The following is a 16807-nucleotide window of genomic DNA, read 5'->3' on the forward strand; positions in this document are numbered from 1 at the left end:
ATTAAAATATTTTGGCTCTTTTTGACCTATTTATTATTAACATTTATAATTTTATAATATACACGTATATTATTTTATTTTCACATATAAAATATAAATATTATCCTCTACCAAAAACCTCGAAAATGCAGTACAAAGTTAATCACGAGTTGCATTTATGATAATTTAAGTTACAAATGCTCAATTTTTTTTTATAACCATTTACAATTATTAAAATGTTGACAAAACTGGATAATTAAACGAAAAAATTGTGATTGTTTTAGTTATTTTATTGTACCTAATTCAAAATTACCTATTATAGTAGGAACTCGACACTTATATGTATATTTTTATTTATTATACCTAATACATTTTTCAAGATTAACTTTAATATATGAATACTATATAAACCTACTCACCGCACAGTATGTATTTTTCAATACTAAAATACTTAAGTATTGAGTCCTTATCTACTTTTTCAATATCACGCACCACGCGCGTAGTTATTATGCAATTTGTTGTAGTCATATAGAACACTGACAGGGACTTTAATGACTTATTTTAAGAATTTTTTTGTTAAATATGAACTTACAATGACTCATGTTATACACGTTCAGACCGCAAAGTATAATACTATATAGATATAAATATTTCAAATTTTAGATAATACAAGAATGTAACAAACAAAAAGTAGGTAATACCAATGAAAAAATAGTTAGCAGTTATAACAAAATAATTAATGTAAGTGATTTAAAATCAATTTAGTTAATCTACATGAATTCGATGCACGTATTTTAGAATTTATTTCACATAATATAATGTATTTTATACATTTTATTAATATTGTTAAGGCACTAAATATATGGGTATGCTAAACCGCCATTTTGTGACTCGTTTATCAATGATAGAATGAACGCGGCAATTTCGTAGTTCTATAAAATTTTATGTGATAAATGAGTCGCAAAATGGTGGCTTAGCATACCTATTGTTTCTAGTGTCCTAATATTGTTCGTTTGTTAACCATACGTTTTACTTCCAAACTTTTGGAATTTTTATCCCAATTTACACATCCTTCTGTTTATCTTAAATAGTAGATTATCACATCTAGTTTGAAAATCGTTCAACTATGACTCCTATAATATATAAAACTAGTAAATAATCGAGCTATAGTCTATAGATATCTAATTATGGACCAATCTCAATACCACCAAAATTGTTTTAAAAACTAATAAGATGCAAACTTTCAAGTTTTATTAAAAATATCTTTATTAATAACTTATATGATTTTTGGAAAACAGAAATCAATTGATACAAATATGATTTTAGTATTTTACACTAATCTATATTCTATATTGTCTCAAATCGTGACCAAGTCGATACCATCTACACAGACTTAAAAAGAAGTCATTTAACTCCGTTGACCATATAATTGTAATTAAAAATTAAAAACCTATTGAGTACATAAAAATACATTTAACAATGGCTGTAGTTATACTTCTCTAAAAGAACGTAAATAATAAAAATGTATTATTCCACATCCATAGTTCAATAGTTGTTGTATCTTTTGGTGTGCCCCGAGATGAACATTTGTCACCACTTTATTTTTAATATTTATAAATAGGTAGGTACTTAAATATATAATCTTTCAACATTGTAAATATTTACTATATTATGCAGATGATCTAAAAATATATTTTTGCGTTAATAATTAAATAAGTGATTTTTCTAAAATAAAAAATGACAAATTACGTATAATAAATGGTTAGCAAGAGATTGCATGACAGTAGGTAAATACTGAAAAATACTTGCAAAATTAATTTTTCCATAACCAAAATTTTATTATATTTCTTTAAACATTACTAAACGGTAAAGATGGGCGTGTCATCTTAATGTGCTAAACAAGATTAATTTTAGTGATTAATTCCACCTGTATACGTACAAATATTTTTCACGTATTATAAATTGTAAACAAAATGTTGTTCTAAACATTCCAATAGATCGTATTATAACCTAACCTTGTCTAACCAGACTATAAGAAAATACACTTAAACAATTTTGAGATTTTTCTAAAATATGTTAATTTATTAAACCTTATTATACTTGATTTGTGAACAGAGTTGTATACAAAAATTAAAACTTAATCTATATAGGTACTCTCTATCTATTTGGGCGTAATGAAAATTAAAATGAATATCATTCTGAATTAGATTGAATAAAATGATATCGTAATTATTCAATGCTTTTAATAAATAACTATTAATTATTAGTATACCTAAATAGATTGGTAAAATATGTATAATAACTATTGTGGTAGAAAATGTTAGTAAATATAAAGTTGATAAAAAATTTTGATAAACATAATTTTGATCTATATTAAATATGTATTTAATAAAAACAAACACATTGATGGCTCTAAAGAGCTACCATTATTATTAAATAAACGTAGATACAATTACGTGATATTGAGCGTACAGTATCAAGGAAAACTACTTGTTTCAGTTTTTTCGTTGATATGGTTTTGCGTTCTAAATATTTTTATATTATATTATTGTAGAAACATTTTTTATGTATAGGGCAGGTAGAAATTTCAGAACCAGAATTAAATTAATTATTTATTTGACTATGCGTAAGCAATTTTATAATTTATTAATGATCAGCAAAACATCTGCAAGTAGAGATTATTTTTATAGAATGATATATGAATATAATATTTACAAGATAGATTTTAGTATACAACTTAGAGTATTCTACATTGAAATTTTGGGCAATAGTTAATTTTTCTTCCTTTGTTGAAAAGCAATCAAGGTTAAAATTTCTAAGGAATAAAAGCTCTATCTTTATAAAAAACTAACGGATAAGATGCAAAATTCAAAAATAGTCTATTAAAAAATTTTAATATTATAATAATATAATATATTATGATAATAATTAATTCATTCCCAAATAAGAAAATAAATAAAACAAAATATTAAGTAAAAATAATAATTGTATACATCATTTAATGCACTATTATAATATTGTCACACTATACGATGGTAGAATACAAACATAATTATTATTAATTATATTTTACAATAATCACGTCTGTTAACAAAGGATTATAGGTAATCAGTGACTCTTCTACATCGTTGTAAACATAAAAAATAACACTATTAATCATAAAAACATTAATATACAATATTTTTGGTTTGAAAAAACTTTAATTTCTATTGTGACGTACGATATAAATACTTAACCTAGGAGGATAAATGACCAAAATTTATATACTTAATTTTGAAAAAATTTATTTCGGTTTTTTCATTTTTGGCTCATAAAAAATAATAACATCGAAAACTTGAACTGGAACTGTTCACTAATTATTCATTATTCATATTATAGCAAAGAAAGTACAAATTTTCAAATATTTTGGATCTTTTTGAGCTGTTAAAAATATGGAAAACAAACACAAATTTTTAATAGATTTATTAAAATTAAAAATTTAACATAAATCGATATTCCAATGTCAAATATATTGATTCTCTCTCAAATAATTTTAGTTAGTGATAATTATTTTACTTTTATAGATCTCAAACGAGGATATAACTATGTAATGTAAATCATATTATCTTCAATTATGATTGACGCATTAATGCAGAATCTTGTATTACTATTTACTTATTCAAATCCAACGTACATAACCGGAAACATAAGCAATATAGGTACGACATGAACGAATGAAATATTAGGTACGCTGAACACTCGTTCAATGTGTTTTATTTATATAGGTACCTGTAAACATTTCGCTATTGATCATTAATATTATATAATTTTGTAATTTAATTTAAATTCAATAAGTTAACATAGGAATTTTTTATATGAACTTATTGCGCAAGTATCGTAAAATTAAATATTCAATACACAATTTTAAATTGATTGCGATAAATGTAAAAAAAATAATCGTTAAAGCAAAATACCTACCATGTTTAAATTTAGGTTCATAATTTTAAACCACACATGAATTTTAAAATTATAAGACTATGGTTAGGTACTACGTACTCCGTTTTAAATTTTAAACCAAACCAGTTTTGAATAAATTTTTTTATAATTGTTATTAAAATTAAATTACAATTTATACAAGTTTATGTACAATAAGTAATCATGGTGACAAAAAATTTGTTATAGCAGAATATAAGATAAGTAAACATTATAGACCTTATATAAGATCAATAGTAAACATGCTGTAGTGTCACCCACTCACCCAACAGGTTAGAATATTTTTTTAAAATAATAATTTAAAAGTTTCTTTTACATTGTTAAACGTAGATATGTTTTGAACATTGCGATTACCAATTTCACCTACCTAATTTAAAAAACATGATCTTATTCTACTATAGTACAATAATTAAAATATTCAACTATTACCTTTAATTAAACTATTAATTAAAATAACTATAATTTGTTTAAACAAATTAATTCAATTTTTACATACTTACGTGAAAGGTTTAACGTAAAATCTTGCTAAACTAGTATGTTTATGTTTATTCAAGGCTGAGAGCTTATAAGTTTTTTATCATATTTAAGATTTTCATACTTTATTTTAATTATTATAATAACCTTCATTTGAATTTCAGTACCTATTGGATTTGATACTATAAACTATATACTATTTTATATCATTGTTTCATACATAATAAATTTCGACTTCAAATTTTATAATTATAAATAGGTACTTGCTAAATTAGTTGAATTATTATAATAATTTATACATAAATATTAATTACGGCATGACTTTAATATTAGTTTTATAATTTTAACCATTATTTTAAAAAATTATCATAGATTAAATTATATTGTACTATAAAAAATTATGTAATCATACACAGTAGTTAGTTGTTTGTATACGTAAGTAAATATATGTATTGATATGGGTATTAATTATGTAGTTATAACGTTTAATCATGATAATAATTTATATTTATGAACAAACCATTAGACGTCATTTGATAAAGGTGTTGGCGGTATTGCATAAATATTTCTTTATTTTGTAGTTCCCTGCAATTATTATTAAGTACTGGACATTTTGTACTTTAAAATAAATAATAGATACAATTTTCTACAGCAACTACTAACAATAATTAAAATTATAGTGCTTTAAATAGAACGTCATAAAAAACATTCGCTATTGTAAAATCAACCATTCGTGCTCCACTGTAAGAACCAAATATATTTTATATAGGTAAAAAATATTTATGAATTTTACGTAGATTCATAGTTGAACTATTTTTAAACATTTTAATATGTCAATATACACAAATAAAGAAGATTATTTATTCTTATAAAAGCTTTTGAGTTGAACAATAAATGTATTGATTTTATAATGACATTGTGTGTTTTTACAAAAATATTTAAAACTTCACACGAGTAGCTATTTTTGATAATTTTTATTATCATTACTACAACAATACAATTATTAAACTATATTAAATAAATATACAAATTAAAATTATCAAAAAAATATACATTATTTGTCAATTAATTAAAAAAATTATAAAATCGAATTATATTTTATACCACCTTAGGTTAGGTAAATATATTATTTAATATTAATATTTTATAACTTTAATGTACACAATATTTTGAAAAATTATATTGAATAAGTCATTTTTTTTTTTTGTTTAAAAAAAAAATATTGTATTTAATGATTCATTAAACTCCGATAGACGTTTGTGTAACCCATCATAAATAATATAATAGCTTTTACTCGTAATAAGTTCTATAATTTCAACTAAAAATGTTAAAATACACTAATAATTTATATCTACTCCGTAAAATTTCTTCGTAAGCCCATTATTAAAAATAAAAATAAAATTTGAAGTACTAATTCAGGGACAAAAAAAAATCACGAGCAGAAATCATTTTTTGATACGTTTCTTCTGCAAATACCAAAAAAAAAAAAAGATTAAAAATAAAGTTTATCCACATAATTTTAATTCATATATAGTATTGTTTTGAATTACCGCAATATTCATAATGTGATTTTCCATTACCCCCTATTTCTAACGGCATTAAATCGATTGGCATGTGATTGAAAATGTCTGTCGAATCTTCTGGAAATATTTTCAACTAAAACACAAAACAAATCTCACTAATACATAATTAGACCATAGCACAAATATAATCTTTAATGTTTATGTTTATACTTGTGATACAATAAAATATTAAAATTAAAAACAACTGTTACATATTTAATCATTTAAATATTGTTGCTGCCGTTCTATTCCGCTTTACTATGAGTATTCTTCGCGTGTTTTCTGCGGTATTATACTAAATCTTTAATTTTTAATACCACAAAATATGTAGTGTGTGTTTATTACATTGTAATATATGTTATATAAATAAAACTTAAATAAATATACTATTGTTGGTTCATTTTTTTAGTCTCTCACAAAAAGTAGGGTAAGTAAACACGTTAGATGGTAATTTAGCACAGATACTTGTAATTTGTAAATACTCGTATATAATAAGGTTAAGGAAATTTCAATAAAAACATCTAAACAGCTTTCGAAGAAAAGAAAATATTTTAAAACATATCACATTTTAAAATTGTTTTTTGAGCTTGCCCCTTATTTATGAATAAAATAAAACGAATATACTCACCAGGTTCATAAGATTACTTCTCATAAACGGTTTAATTATGCTAAACAGCATAGAAATAATCGATCCAGCATTTAAAACATGCACTTCTTTAAGTCGCACTGGTAATGCTTCCTTAAAAACAAAATAAAGTTACAATGTTTTGGTTATTTTTTATACTTTTAGCTAATATGTATAGTATTATATTTTATCAAACATTTAATTTTTTCCAGAAAACCAACATATCATAATATGTAGCTATGAATTTGAAACGATGTAGAATGGCGTGTGATGTGAATAACAAAGGTAATTTAATAGCTAAATTATATTTAACAAATATTTTATAAAACCTAAAAAATTGTGCAATAGAAGGTTATAGGTTATATGAGTACATTAAACAGCATAAACTACGTCATAGTTTAGGTTGTACACTGAGTTTAGGTTCATAGTTGCTACAGCATACAACAGTATATAGTCTTAAGATTTTCAGATTTATGATATTATTCATGGTGAATAAATATGTATAAATTATATTATAAAGGGTCAAAGAGGAATATTTATTTATATTTTAACCATAATATATACTTTTTGGAACGTTAAAGAGCTCTAAGAGATTTATAAACTTCAATACTAATAAATAATAACTAACTGCAGATTTATATTATTATTATTATTATTATTTATGAACGATACAAGTGGTGGATCTCTTATATGATTTCGACCATACAATCTAGTACCGATTACTGTCTTATTACGAATATAGTAAAAAAAATTTAAAATTAACAGCTTTTAATAGTTTCAAAATATATGAAAATTAATGAAAACAATTTTATGAAAAAAGTTTGCCTTATTTTTAACTTAATTGCCCATTAAAATTTAATGTATAGTCTATTATATAGGAGGTATAATATTATATACACGTTACAGTATACAGTATAGAATACTGTATAAAAATTACTTTTGTGTCTATACACTCTGTAAGATAAATGCACATTGTACGTTTACGGTAGGTACCTATATGATTTTTAACGATATTTTTCACTATTCGCCTGTTTTTAGATCGTTATAATTATAAATGCAGTTATAATGTAGCTCTATGTATATCTATAAATTATAGTTTATACCTACCTACAATATGAACAACTTTTAGCTTATCATAAGCTACACTCGCGGCCACATACTATGAAATACACTACTTTACTGAATAATCGTATAGTGATGATCATGTATAATATTATTTTTTCATAATCATTAAAGTCCTTAATATATTATAGAAATTTGAATGGTCCAAAAAATTAAAACCAAACAGTTTTCGTTCTACGTACTTGTACGAATCCGAGTAATCTTTTCATCGTATTCATCGGCGTCTTGGTGATATGCCGCCAACTTACGCCTTTACTGTTCATTGTCAATACCACTCCATCGAAAGTACCACTTGTAACCATCAAATATTCTAACATCATAAAAAAGTACCTACAACAGCGAACGTAGTCGTACTCTCGAGGATCGGTATTTTTGAAATTTGTGTATAGGATGCGCTCTTGTTTGCCACTACTAGGATTTAACACTATACAAATACTCCTAAATAAATAAATTAAATAAATCAAAAATCAATGTCCGTAATTTGTTCAGATATGAATATGGATAATTACTTATAATAGATAGTTTAAAGAGGATGTATAATTTTGATTATTTTAGTTATAATCCTTATTCAATTGTAAGTAAAAAAATATATATGCGTAGTTTTGAACTTCAGAAATTGATCGTTTAGGTTTAAAAATTAAAGTGTTTAAACGGTTTTATAATCAAGTCAAATATAATTATAAAATAGAAAAATAATTATTTTAAATGATCGATCAGATGTAATTATATTATGCCTCTGACAATTTAAATTATTTTATTAATATATATATATATCTTAAATGTCTATAACTATTTTATAAAACAATAGATTTAAGTTGAAGATTTATGAAGTTAATTTTCATTAGATTATTATAATGTATAAATGGCGATTATATTTCGGTTTATATATGCGATGTTCTAAGAATGTACCTAAAACTACAACCCATATTCGTGTTATATAGTACTTACATATTATCGAATACCTGTTTCATCTCTTCAGACGATGGATCATAATTTTCAAAAACTTGTGGAAGTTCTTTACGGTACTTGCAATAATTAGTGATTGTTTTGTACGCCTCGTCGACATTGAAGTAACTACTATGGAGGAACATGACGATTAATTTTGCTACAAAAAAAACGAGAAATAAGTGAATTAGGAAAACGAATATCGAAAAATGTATAAAGACTTTTAAATAATATAAACACATTATACAGTTATAATTCATATCGCATTTGATGAATATATTATAAAACTATATAACTTATTTACCAATATATTAATGAATTATTATCATTTAATTCTATAACATGTATTTAAAGTAGCTCCAATACTACAAAAAGTTATTCTATAAAATCGTACCTCGTAAAGGAGGTAAGTCAACATTTGCTTTCAAACGTTCTGTTAGCACCTCGATGTCTTTTAAATTTAATTCCGGATACTTTTCTTGTTCAGACTTCAAAAAATCTTCATAACTTGTTTCCGGTTGATACATTTTGTCGGACCCTAAATAATTACAATAAATCAATTGTATAACAAGTAATTGATTACAATCTTCGACAAACATATCAACAATCAGGTATTGATACATATTATGAATAAACATAAATCGTACCTAATAACATCGTTCCTTTAATATTTAAATTATTTAAAATGTACAAAAATATTTATTTAAATCATTATTTATATTTATAATTTTACAATATATTATTTATACATATATAATCATTATTTAAATTATAATATTAATTATTATGCATAATATTGTATTAATACATATTTAACGTTCACAAGTTATAAACACTGCGTGTCAAGTTATAATATTTTATTCATCAATATGTTTTTTTAATGAATAGGTACGGTGCCTATAATAATATTTGAAATGTATAGTATTCATATATATTTTTAGCAGTATAGAGCTAAAAATATAATATATAATTTATGATTATGCTTCGTAACTATTAACATCAGAAAGAAATTACTTTTTTAATCTAAATGAAAATTTTTATGTATCACCAAGTATAATTATATTAAACAGTATGATCGAAAATAAAGATAGTACAAAATATTTTGAACGCAAACCCTTTAATGTGATTTGTGTTCTTTTACTTCATAGTTCATTTCATAATATTACAATTTTTTACATTTATTCTGCAAATCTGCAGCAAAACAATATATATATATTTTTTTAATTTTAAATTTATACATGGATTTATCAATTTTTTTTAAAAGACTATGATTTAAAAAAATTAAAATTGTATCAACTTTAACAAGAATAACTTTGAACAATTTACCTGTGTAAACATTATATAATATATTACAAACAAGGTATAAAATATTTAATTAAATTTCGAAAAATTGAACAATTAATATTTTATACTTCTGCAGTTGATAATGTATTATGCGGTCAACAACCTCATAATTGATAAAATGTAAGAAAGCAATTTCACCTTTAGTAACATTGTTATTTCTTCAAACAATCATTTAAATGAAAAACTTATTCGTCTCTATATGTGTTATACATTAACTGTTAAAGTTAGTTCGTGTTAAAGTTTAACACTCTTGAAACAGCAATATTAAACGTTTAAAATTTGTACTAATTAAAATACCAATTATAATTAGCTAAATTGATAAATAATGTATAAATATATAAATCAATGCAAATAATATAAAACATTTAGTTAATGATGCTGAAAAATATTTTAAAAATATAAAAAGATTATAAATTAAATTGTTGAACGTTATCTATAACTACACTCCAACGTGTATCAAACGTGACTACGCATACTCAACGTGTATTCAGTATACACAGACAACACAATATAGGTATTATTTCTAATTAACAATTAAAATAACAGTTTACATTAATTCTTTTCTTAATCAATTGATGTCACGTACGAGCAGAGGGATCTGCAGTTATAAAATATAAAAAAAATTGTATCCAACCCAAAAACGTACTTAAGTTAACATTTTTGATGAATTTTTCAAAATTTTAATTTAAATGCTAATAATAAAAAATTAATAAATGTTTAACATTTTTTAGAAAATAAACCAAAAACACTCTAGTCACTAGAGTAGTGGAGTTTAGTGATAAAACCCTATGAGAAATCTTACAAAAAATAATCAAGCTTTACATAAATTAAAAATACTAAGAAATTTTAATTATAAAGTATTTGAATATTTTTATGATTATATTAAATTTTATAAAAAATAAACCTAACCTACAATAATAACACCGAATAGAATCGAATTTTCTATCACTGCAATTAGTATCATCATTATAGTAATTATAGGCATACATAGTTACAATTGCCGGTGTATAAGTACAGTTTTAATTTTGTTATTGTTTATAAATAATATATTTCCGGGTAATTCGCAGTAATAACTTTACTATAGAGTACCTACCTATGTTTTGAAAACAAGATTAATGAATATAGTTAAAAAAATTAAAACAGTTAAAATAAAGAAAAATAACTTTAACCGGTTAGTGGTATACTGGTAAATTACTCAGGAATTATACCCATTATAATAATTATATCGAATGATCATTTCCGGTTTCATGGTTGGTACAAAATATACGATTCGCGATGCATCTACGCCGGACCTGTAGGTTTTCATAATTTATATAATCATGCAAATAGTAATAACATTTACACAAGACTCAGGGTCATCTATATAACATGTGTAAGAACCCGTGATGCCTCTTATAGTCTTATATCTGTAACCTGAAATATTTAAAAGGTTTGATTTGGATTAAAAATAAAGGAAGATACTAAAATAACTCATAAACAAAAATGTAAATTTTAATCACTGCAGTATACGCTTAAATTCAAATTAACATAAATTTACATTTTTTTTATTATAGGTAATGATAGAAAAATAATTGCAATAAAATCTTAATAATTAATACTATTTAGGTTCCTTTACAAAGATCGAAAAATAGATAATATGACATTTTACAAGGCCTACTAATTTGAGACCTCAATTATGATAAATCGTTCGAAGTCAAATCACTGAATTAACCCGCCCCCGCATGACATGCTTTAAGACGTGTTTCAATTACACGAAATATCATACGAAGTAGCCAATAACACTGTAATGAAAATATGACAATAAAAATAAAAATTTAGTTTAAACATACGTAATCGTCAAAAATCTCAAAAATGGCCAAGCTCGTATAAAGTTAACAAACTGCAATATTCTATCATTTACACACACCTATAATATAGTATACAGCCACCGAATAGCCTTAATTCAATACGTTTTATAACACCTTAACAAAATATCAACGAAGTACAATAAAACTATAGTTTTGAAGGTTTAAAAACTATATATTTTTAATTTTCTTACGTCATCCTAAAATGAAACTACGTCTTACTTATCGATTAAATTTTTTAATTAAGGAAATCTACTGTCAACACTACACCACGTATGACGAACATCGTACGTGTATATTGTATAGAATATGGCATTTGCTGTTATTATTTGTGAACGGTGCAATGGGAGAATTGTTACTGGAAAACAATCATTTTATTTTGAAAAATATTTGTTTTTCACATAATTTTGACTCACAAAAAAAAAAAAATAGAACCTACTATGGCTATTTTTTTTTATCGTAATCAAAGTTTATTACTTTTTTAAATGAAAGCATACGTTTTTAATTTCGTATTCCAAAGCAGAAAAGCAGAATATTTTTCTGAGAATTTTGAAAAAATAAGTTTATTCATTATACAATGAGCTACTCCGCTCTACTCATCTAAACTCAAAAATTTATAACAATAGGTAATAAAATACCAACTCATTCAACATTTTTAAAATTTAAACTTTGAACTTTGAAGTTACATTTTTATAAAAAAAAATTTCAGAAAAATATTTTGCTTCGGGGCATATGAAATTGAAAATGTATCTGTGTATATTATCATTCAAAAAATTCAAAAATATAATATTTAAAGATCCTGTTTCATAATAACTTCAAAATTCAAGCTATAGGAATACAAAACAAAATACCAAAAACATTATTACTGCTAAAAGAATCACCGAGTGACCACTGACCACTGGCCAGTATATACATATACATAATAAATAAAATAGTGTTATCACGACTTTAACCTATAGGTATACGAGTATGACTCATTAATCATTAGTTTATGAATAAAAGTACAGAGGACGTCAACACGCGCTCTTCGTCCTCCGTGGAAAATTCCATTTTCGCTACCACAATCGTAATGGTTGAATGCCATGAACCTGTGATGTTGATACGACAACAATTTAATTTAGGTAATGTAGTTTGTGTGTATGTGTAAATTATCACTTATTATTACTATCACGTTAATTACTGCTGTCTTTCACGCATAAAACACAGTAAAAACAAGTTTGTGATGATTTGACATATACCTAATCATAAAAATAGATTGAACATAGTGATTTTAAAGATAAATCTAATATCATCATTTATCATCGATTTTCTGATATTTTCTAAAACATTTAACATAACCTTTTTCATTATTAGTACTAAATAAGTAGGTAAACATTTTTATCGATACCTGTTCGACAGTAGTTCAGAAGTATGAGAATTAACTTTTTTGTTAGTAGCTGTTCATTCATTTTTTTTAATGAAAACGTAGTGTTTTGTTGTATTATAAAATTAAATATAACTTCATGAATCTTTTTTTGCTATGGGTACTTTACATTTCTATGTACGACATACGTGATGAGAGTAAACAACATTAGTATTTAATGTGATTTCAGATTTTGTAACGTAGATACTAGATACTTAAAATAATATTTTTTGTAATAATAATAATAAAATACAAAAACAACCACGATATTACAATAGTTTTATATACATTTGTATCTAATTATAGATATAGCATACCTACGGAATAATTATAGATATTTAATAGTAGTATACATAAGTATCGTATACATTACACTAGAGCGTACGTACCTAGTAATAAACGTGATTATAGCAAGTACATAATATATTATACTTGATTCTGATACTCTTACAATGACGTCAAATAAGTTTTCATCATAATTTAAACCTTTTTTCATTTAACAGAAAAATAACACATAAGACGTGTTGGGTAGGTACTTATATCACTAGACGTCAATAAATATTAAAAAACAACTATTGTACAATAAATGCGTATGATTAGGTATTGATTACTACATAATATAGTGTATTGAAATTTAAAAATATAATAAACCAATGGCTAGTAGCGTCAGTTTTCCATGAAAGTGGAGATTGAACCTAACCTATGTCCAAAAAAGGAAGCATCTTAAATCAGTTATGAAATTCCCTAAAAAAAATGTGTATATAATTATAATTTTCAGTGAGACTAAATCCTTCAATTTTAGGCCTAATTACGCGTAGGTACCTAAATTTATACAATTACACACCAAATGTAGTTATATTATATTAAGTGTTACAATTTTAATTTTTGTATTTTAATGACAATGAAAAATCAAATTTAGCGACTAAACTACATGAAAATGATTATACAATTCAAACAAAAAGGCATTAAAAAATCATTTTAGAGTAAAAACGCATCATTTAAAAGGTTTATATTATAATATTTCGGAGACAAACACAAATGTTAATTATTGAAAAATAAAAAAAAAATTTTTTGAAAATTACATCATTTATAAAAAAATTCTAACATGAAACTTTGATGAAGATTTAAAATATCTACGGTTGTTTAAAATTTTAAAATATAGCCAATAAATAAGAAAATCAATTTTGTCAAATAGTAATTTTTTGTGCAAAAATTTCAATTTTTCACTTTTGTCTTCAAGAAAAAATGTCTTCAGATACAAAATAAAAACCCTATTTTTGAAAAATCAATAGGTACATTCATCATTTCACCAATAACATGAAATCACATTAGATGAGTGTTTATTCAAATTTAGTCTTCATTGTGGATTGATATCACTTGATTACCTGAGTATGTAATGCCTATACTATTTGTAAAAAATTAAAAAAATTACTTTTATCAATTATTGTTATACATTTCTACGATGAAAACATAATAAATAAAAACATTTTTTTAATCTAACAATGAACAAGTTTTATGAGACATATATATTGGACCATAATGTTTAATATGTTAACGTTTTACATTTACAACGAACGAGTAATAAATAATAATGTACCTAATTATAAAAAATTAACAATTTAAAAATAAAAAAGTATATCACCAAAAAATTACGAAAATATTCCAATATATAATAATATTGGTGATAACTTGACTCATTTTATTTACCTTTGAATTTCGACGACGCTGACAAGGAATAGGTTACCTACCTGGCGATAAGTAACTGGCAGACAAACACTTTTCAACACTGCTAAAACGTTTATGCAGTATGCATAACTCACAATCAACGGCTATAAGTAAAATGCCGTGTCAGAGATAAAGGTATAGCTTAATATATTCAGTAATAATCTTCGATCAAATACCATTGTGTTGTACCAACATTGGACTTTGAATTAATAGAAAATAAAACTATGTCACTATATATTAAACAGATTTGCTTTTTATACACAATATTATTATTAGTATACAGATTATAAATTAAAATATACAATATAAATAGGCACTTATCATTCACAGACATGATGATATATTATTATCATTTTTTTAATCAAAAATTATGTAATGAAATAACATGTTATACCCTATTAATATAATAAGTAAGTAATTATTATTGTAGGCACCAAACTTTTTTTTTTAATTAAAACACCCCATCATCTGGAGACAAATTCTCAAAACGTATAATAATAACAACCGAATAAAATTTAAAAATAATTATAAATCGATATTATAGACTTGTACATTATAGCTAATACGAGACTAGTGATACTATAAATATTATATATATGCACTAGCATTCAATAAATAATAATTACTGAAACTTTTTCGTGTTTTGTCGAATATTTAGTTATATTATTTTAAATCTATTCTATAATACTAATTTATTATTGTCGTATTACTTGAAGTTTAATACCAGTAACTAGTGTATTTAACTATTATCAAACCTATTCATAATCTAGTATTTTAATACATTTAAATAACATTTAGAACAATCGTTTCGAGATCCGAACTTAGAAGTTTATTACAAGTTAACGTGGCAATTATACATGTAAATAGTTATTAAGAACTAGTATTTTTAACAAACTCATCAGAAACTATAATAACTATTGCTGTGTTACGAAGAAAAAAGTTGAAAATATGTGATATTTAAATAATAATAAATAATATTATGTATATTCTATGTACAATGTGCAAGACTAAAACTTGTAAGATATCTAATTATTATAATTATTATTTATATTTAAAAAAAAAAAATTGTACAAAAACTAAAATAAACACTAAATAAAATAATAATTTAATTTAATTTAGATAATTTAATTGATAATATATTTTACAAAATTTTCATTATTTTTTGAAAAATTAACAAATATCAACAAAAAAAGCATTGGAACTGTCTGTAGATTTCTAAAAATAATTTAGTATGTCGTTGTAATGGGTGTGTTAAATTTGAATTTTACAATTCAATAATAAATCATCATTGTATGTATATGAAAACAATCTGTGTATGTTCCCCTCTAATAAATTCTAAAAGTGTTTAATAATTTATTTATATTACTAAAATCAATTTATTTTTCTACCAGTAATACTTAACTAATATTGAAATAATTTTCGATAAAATCATTGTACAATTTATTACATTTCTTAATTTCTATAAAATATTTATAATTATATTAAGTATTAATGTAATATATTCTATGTCACTACCGACTTACCAACTCTAGTCTCTAGAATGATGTGAATAATTTTGGGTTATAAATAACTAAAAATGTGTCAAACTATTTGGAAATTTCATTACGGAATTGCGAAAAGTTTCAAGTCTCTACGATTAATATTTTTTGAATTACCTACAACAAAATAAATAAAATCGTTAGAGGAATAATCATTTTCTTTTTTTTAATTTTTGAGTATCCGACTTTTTAAAAATTTTAAATTCAAAGGTACATGAAACATATTTACTATACTTTTGAATTTCTAACAGAAAAATGTATAAATATGAGCTTTG

The 16807-nt window shown here is 23.7% G+C and overlaps 1 protein-coding gene across 1 annotated transcript; it reads right to left on the reverse strand.

Annotated features, from left to right (window-relative positions):
* Positions 1-5713: 5713 nt before the first annotated feature.
* Positions 5714-15140, reverse strand: LOC114132639 (alpha-tocopherol transfer protein-like). Its single transcript, XM_050197755.1, has 7 exons — positions 14977-15140; positions 9074-9217; positions 8683-8839; positions 7917-8172; positions 6616-6726; positions 5976-6081; positions 5714-5891 (listed from the first exon to the last, which is right to left on the reverse strand). Exons 2-7 carry the CDS (start codon positions 9204-9206, stop codon positions 5836-5838), a joined length of 819 nt encoding a protein of 272 aa, XP_050053712.1. The 5' UTR covers positions 9207-9217; positions 14977-15140; the 3' UTR covers positions 5714-5835.
* Positions 15141-16807: the final 1667 nt, after the last annotated feature.

This window comes from Aphis gossypii, chromosome 1, assembly GCF_020184175.1.
Source record: "Aphis gossypii isolate Hap1 chromosome 1, ASM2018417v2, whole genome shotgun sequence".
NCBI classification, from domain to species: Eukaryota; Metazoa; Arthropoda; class Insecta; order Hemiptera; family Aphididae; genus Aphis; species Aphis gossypii.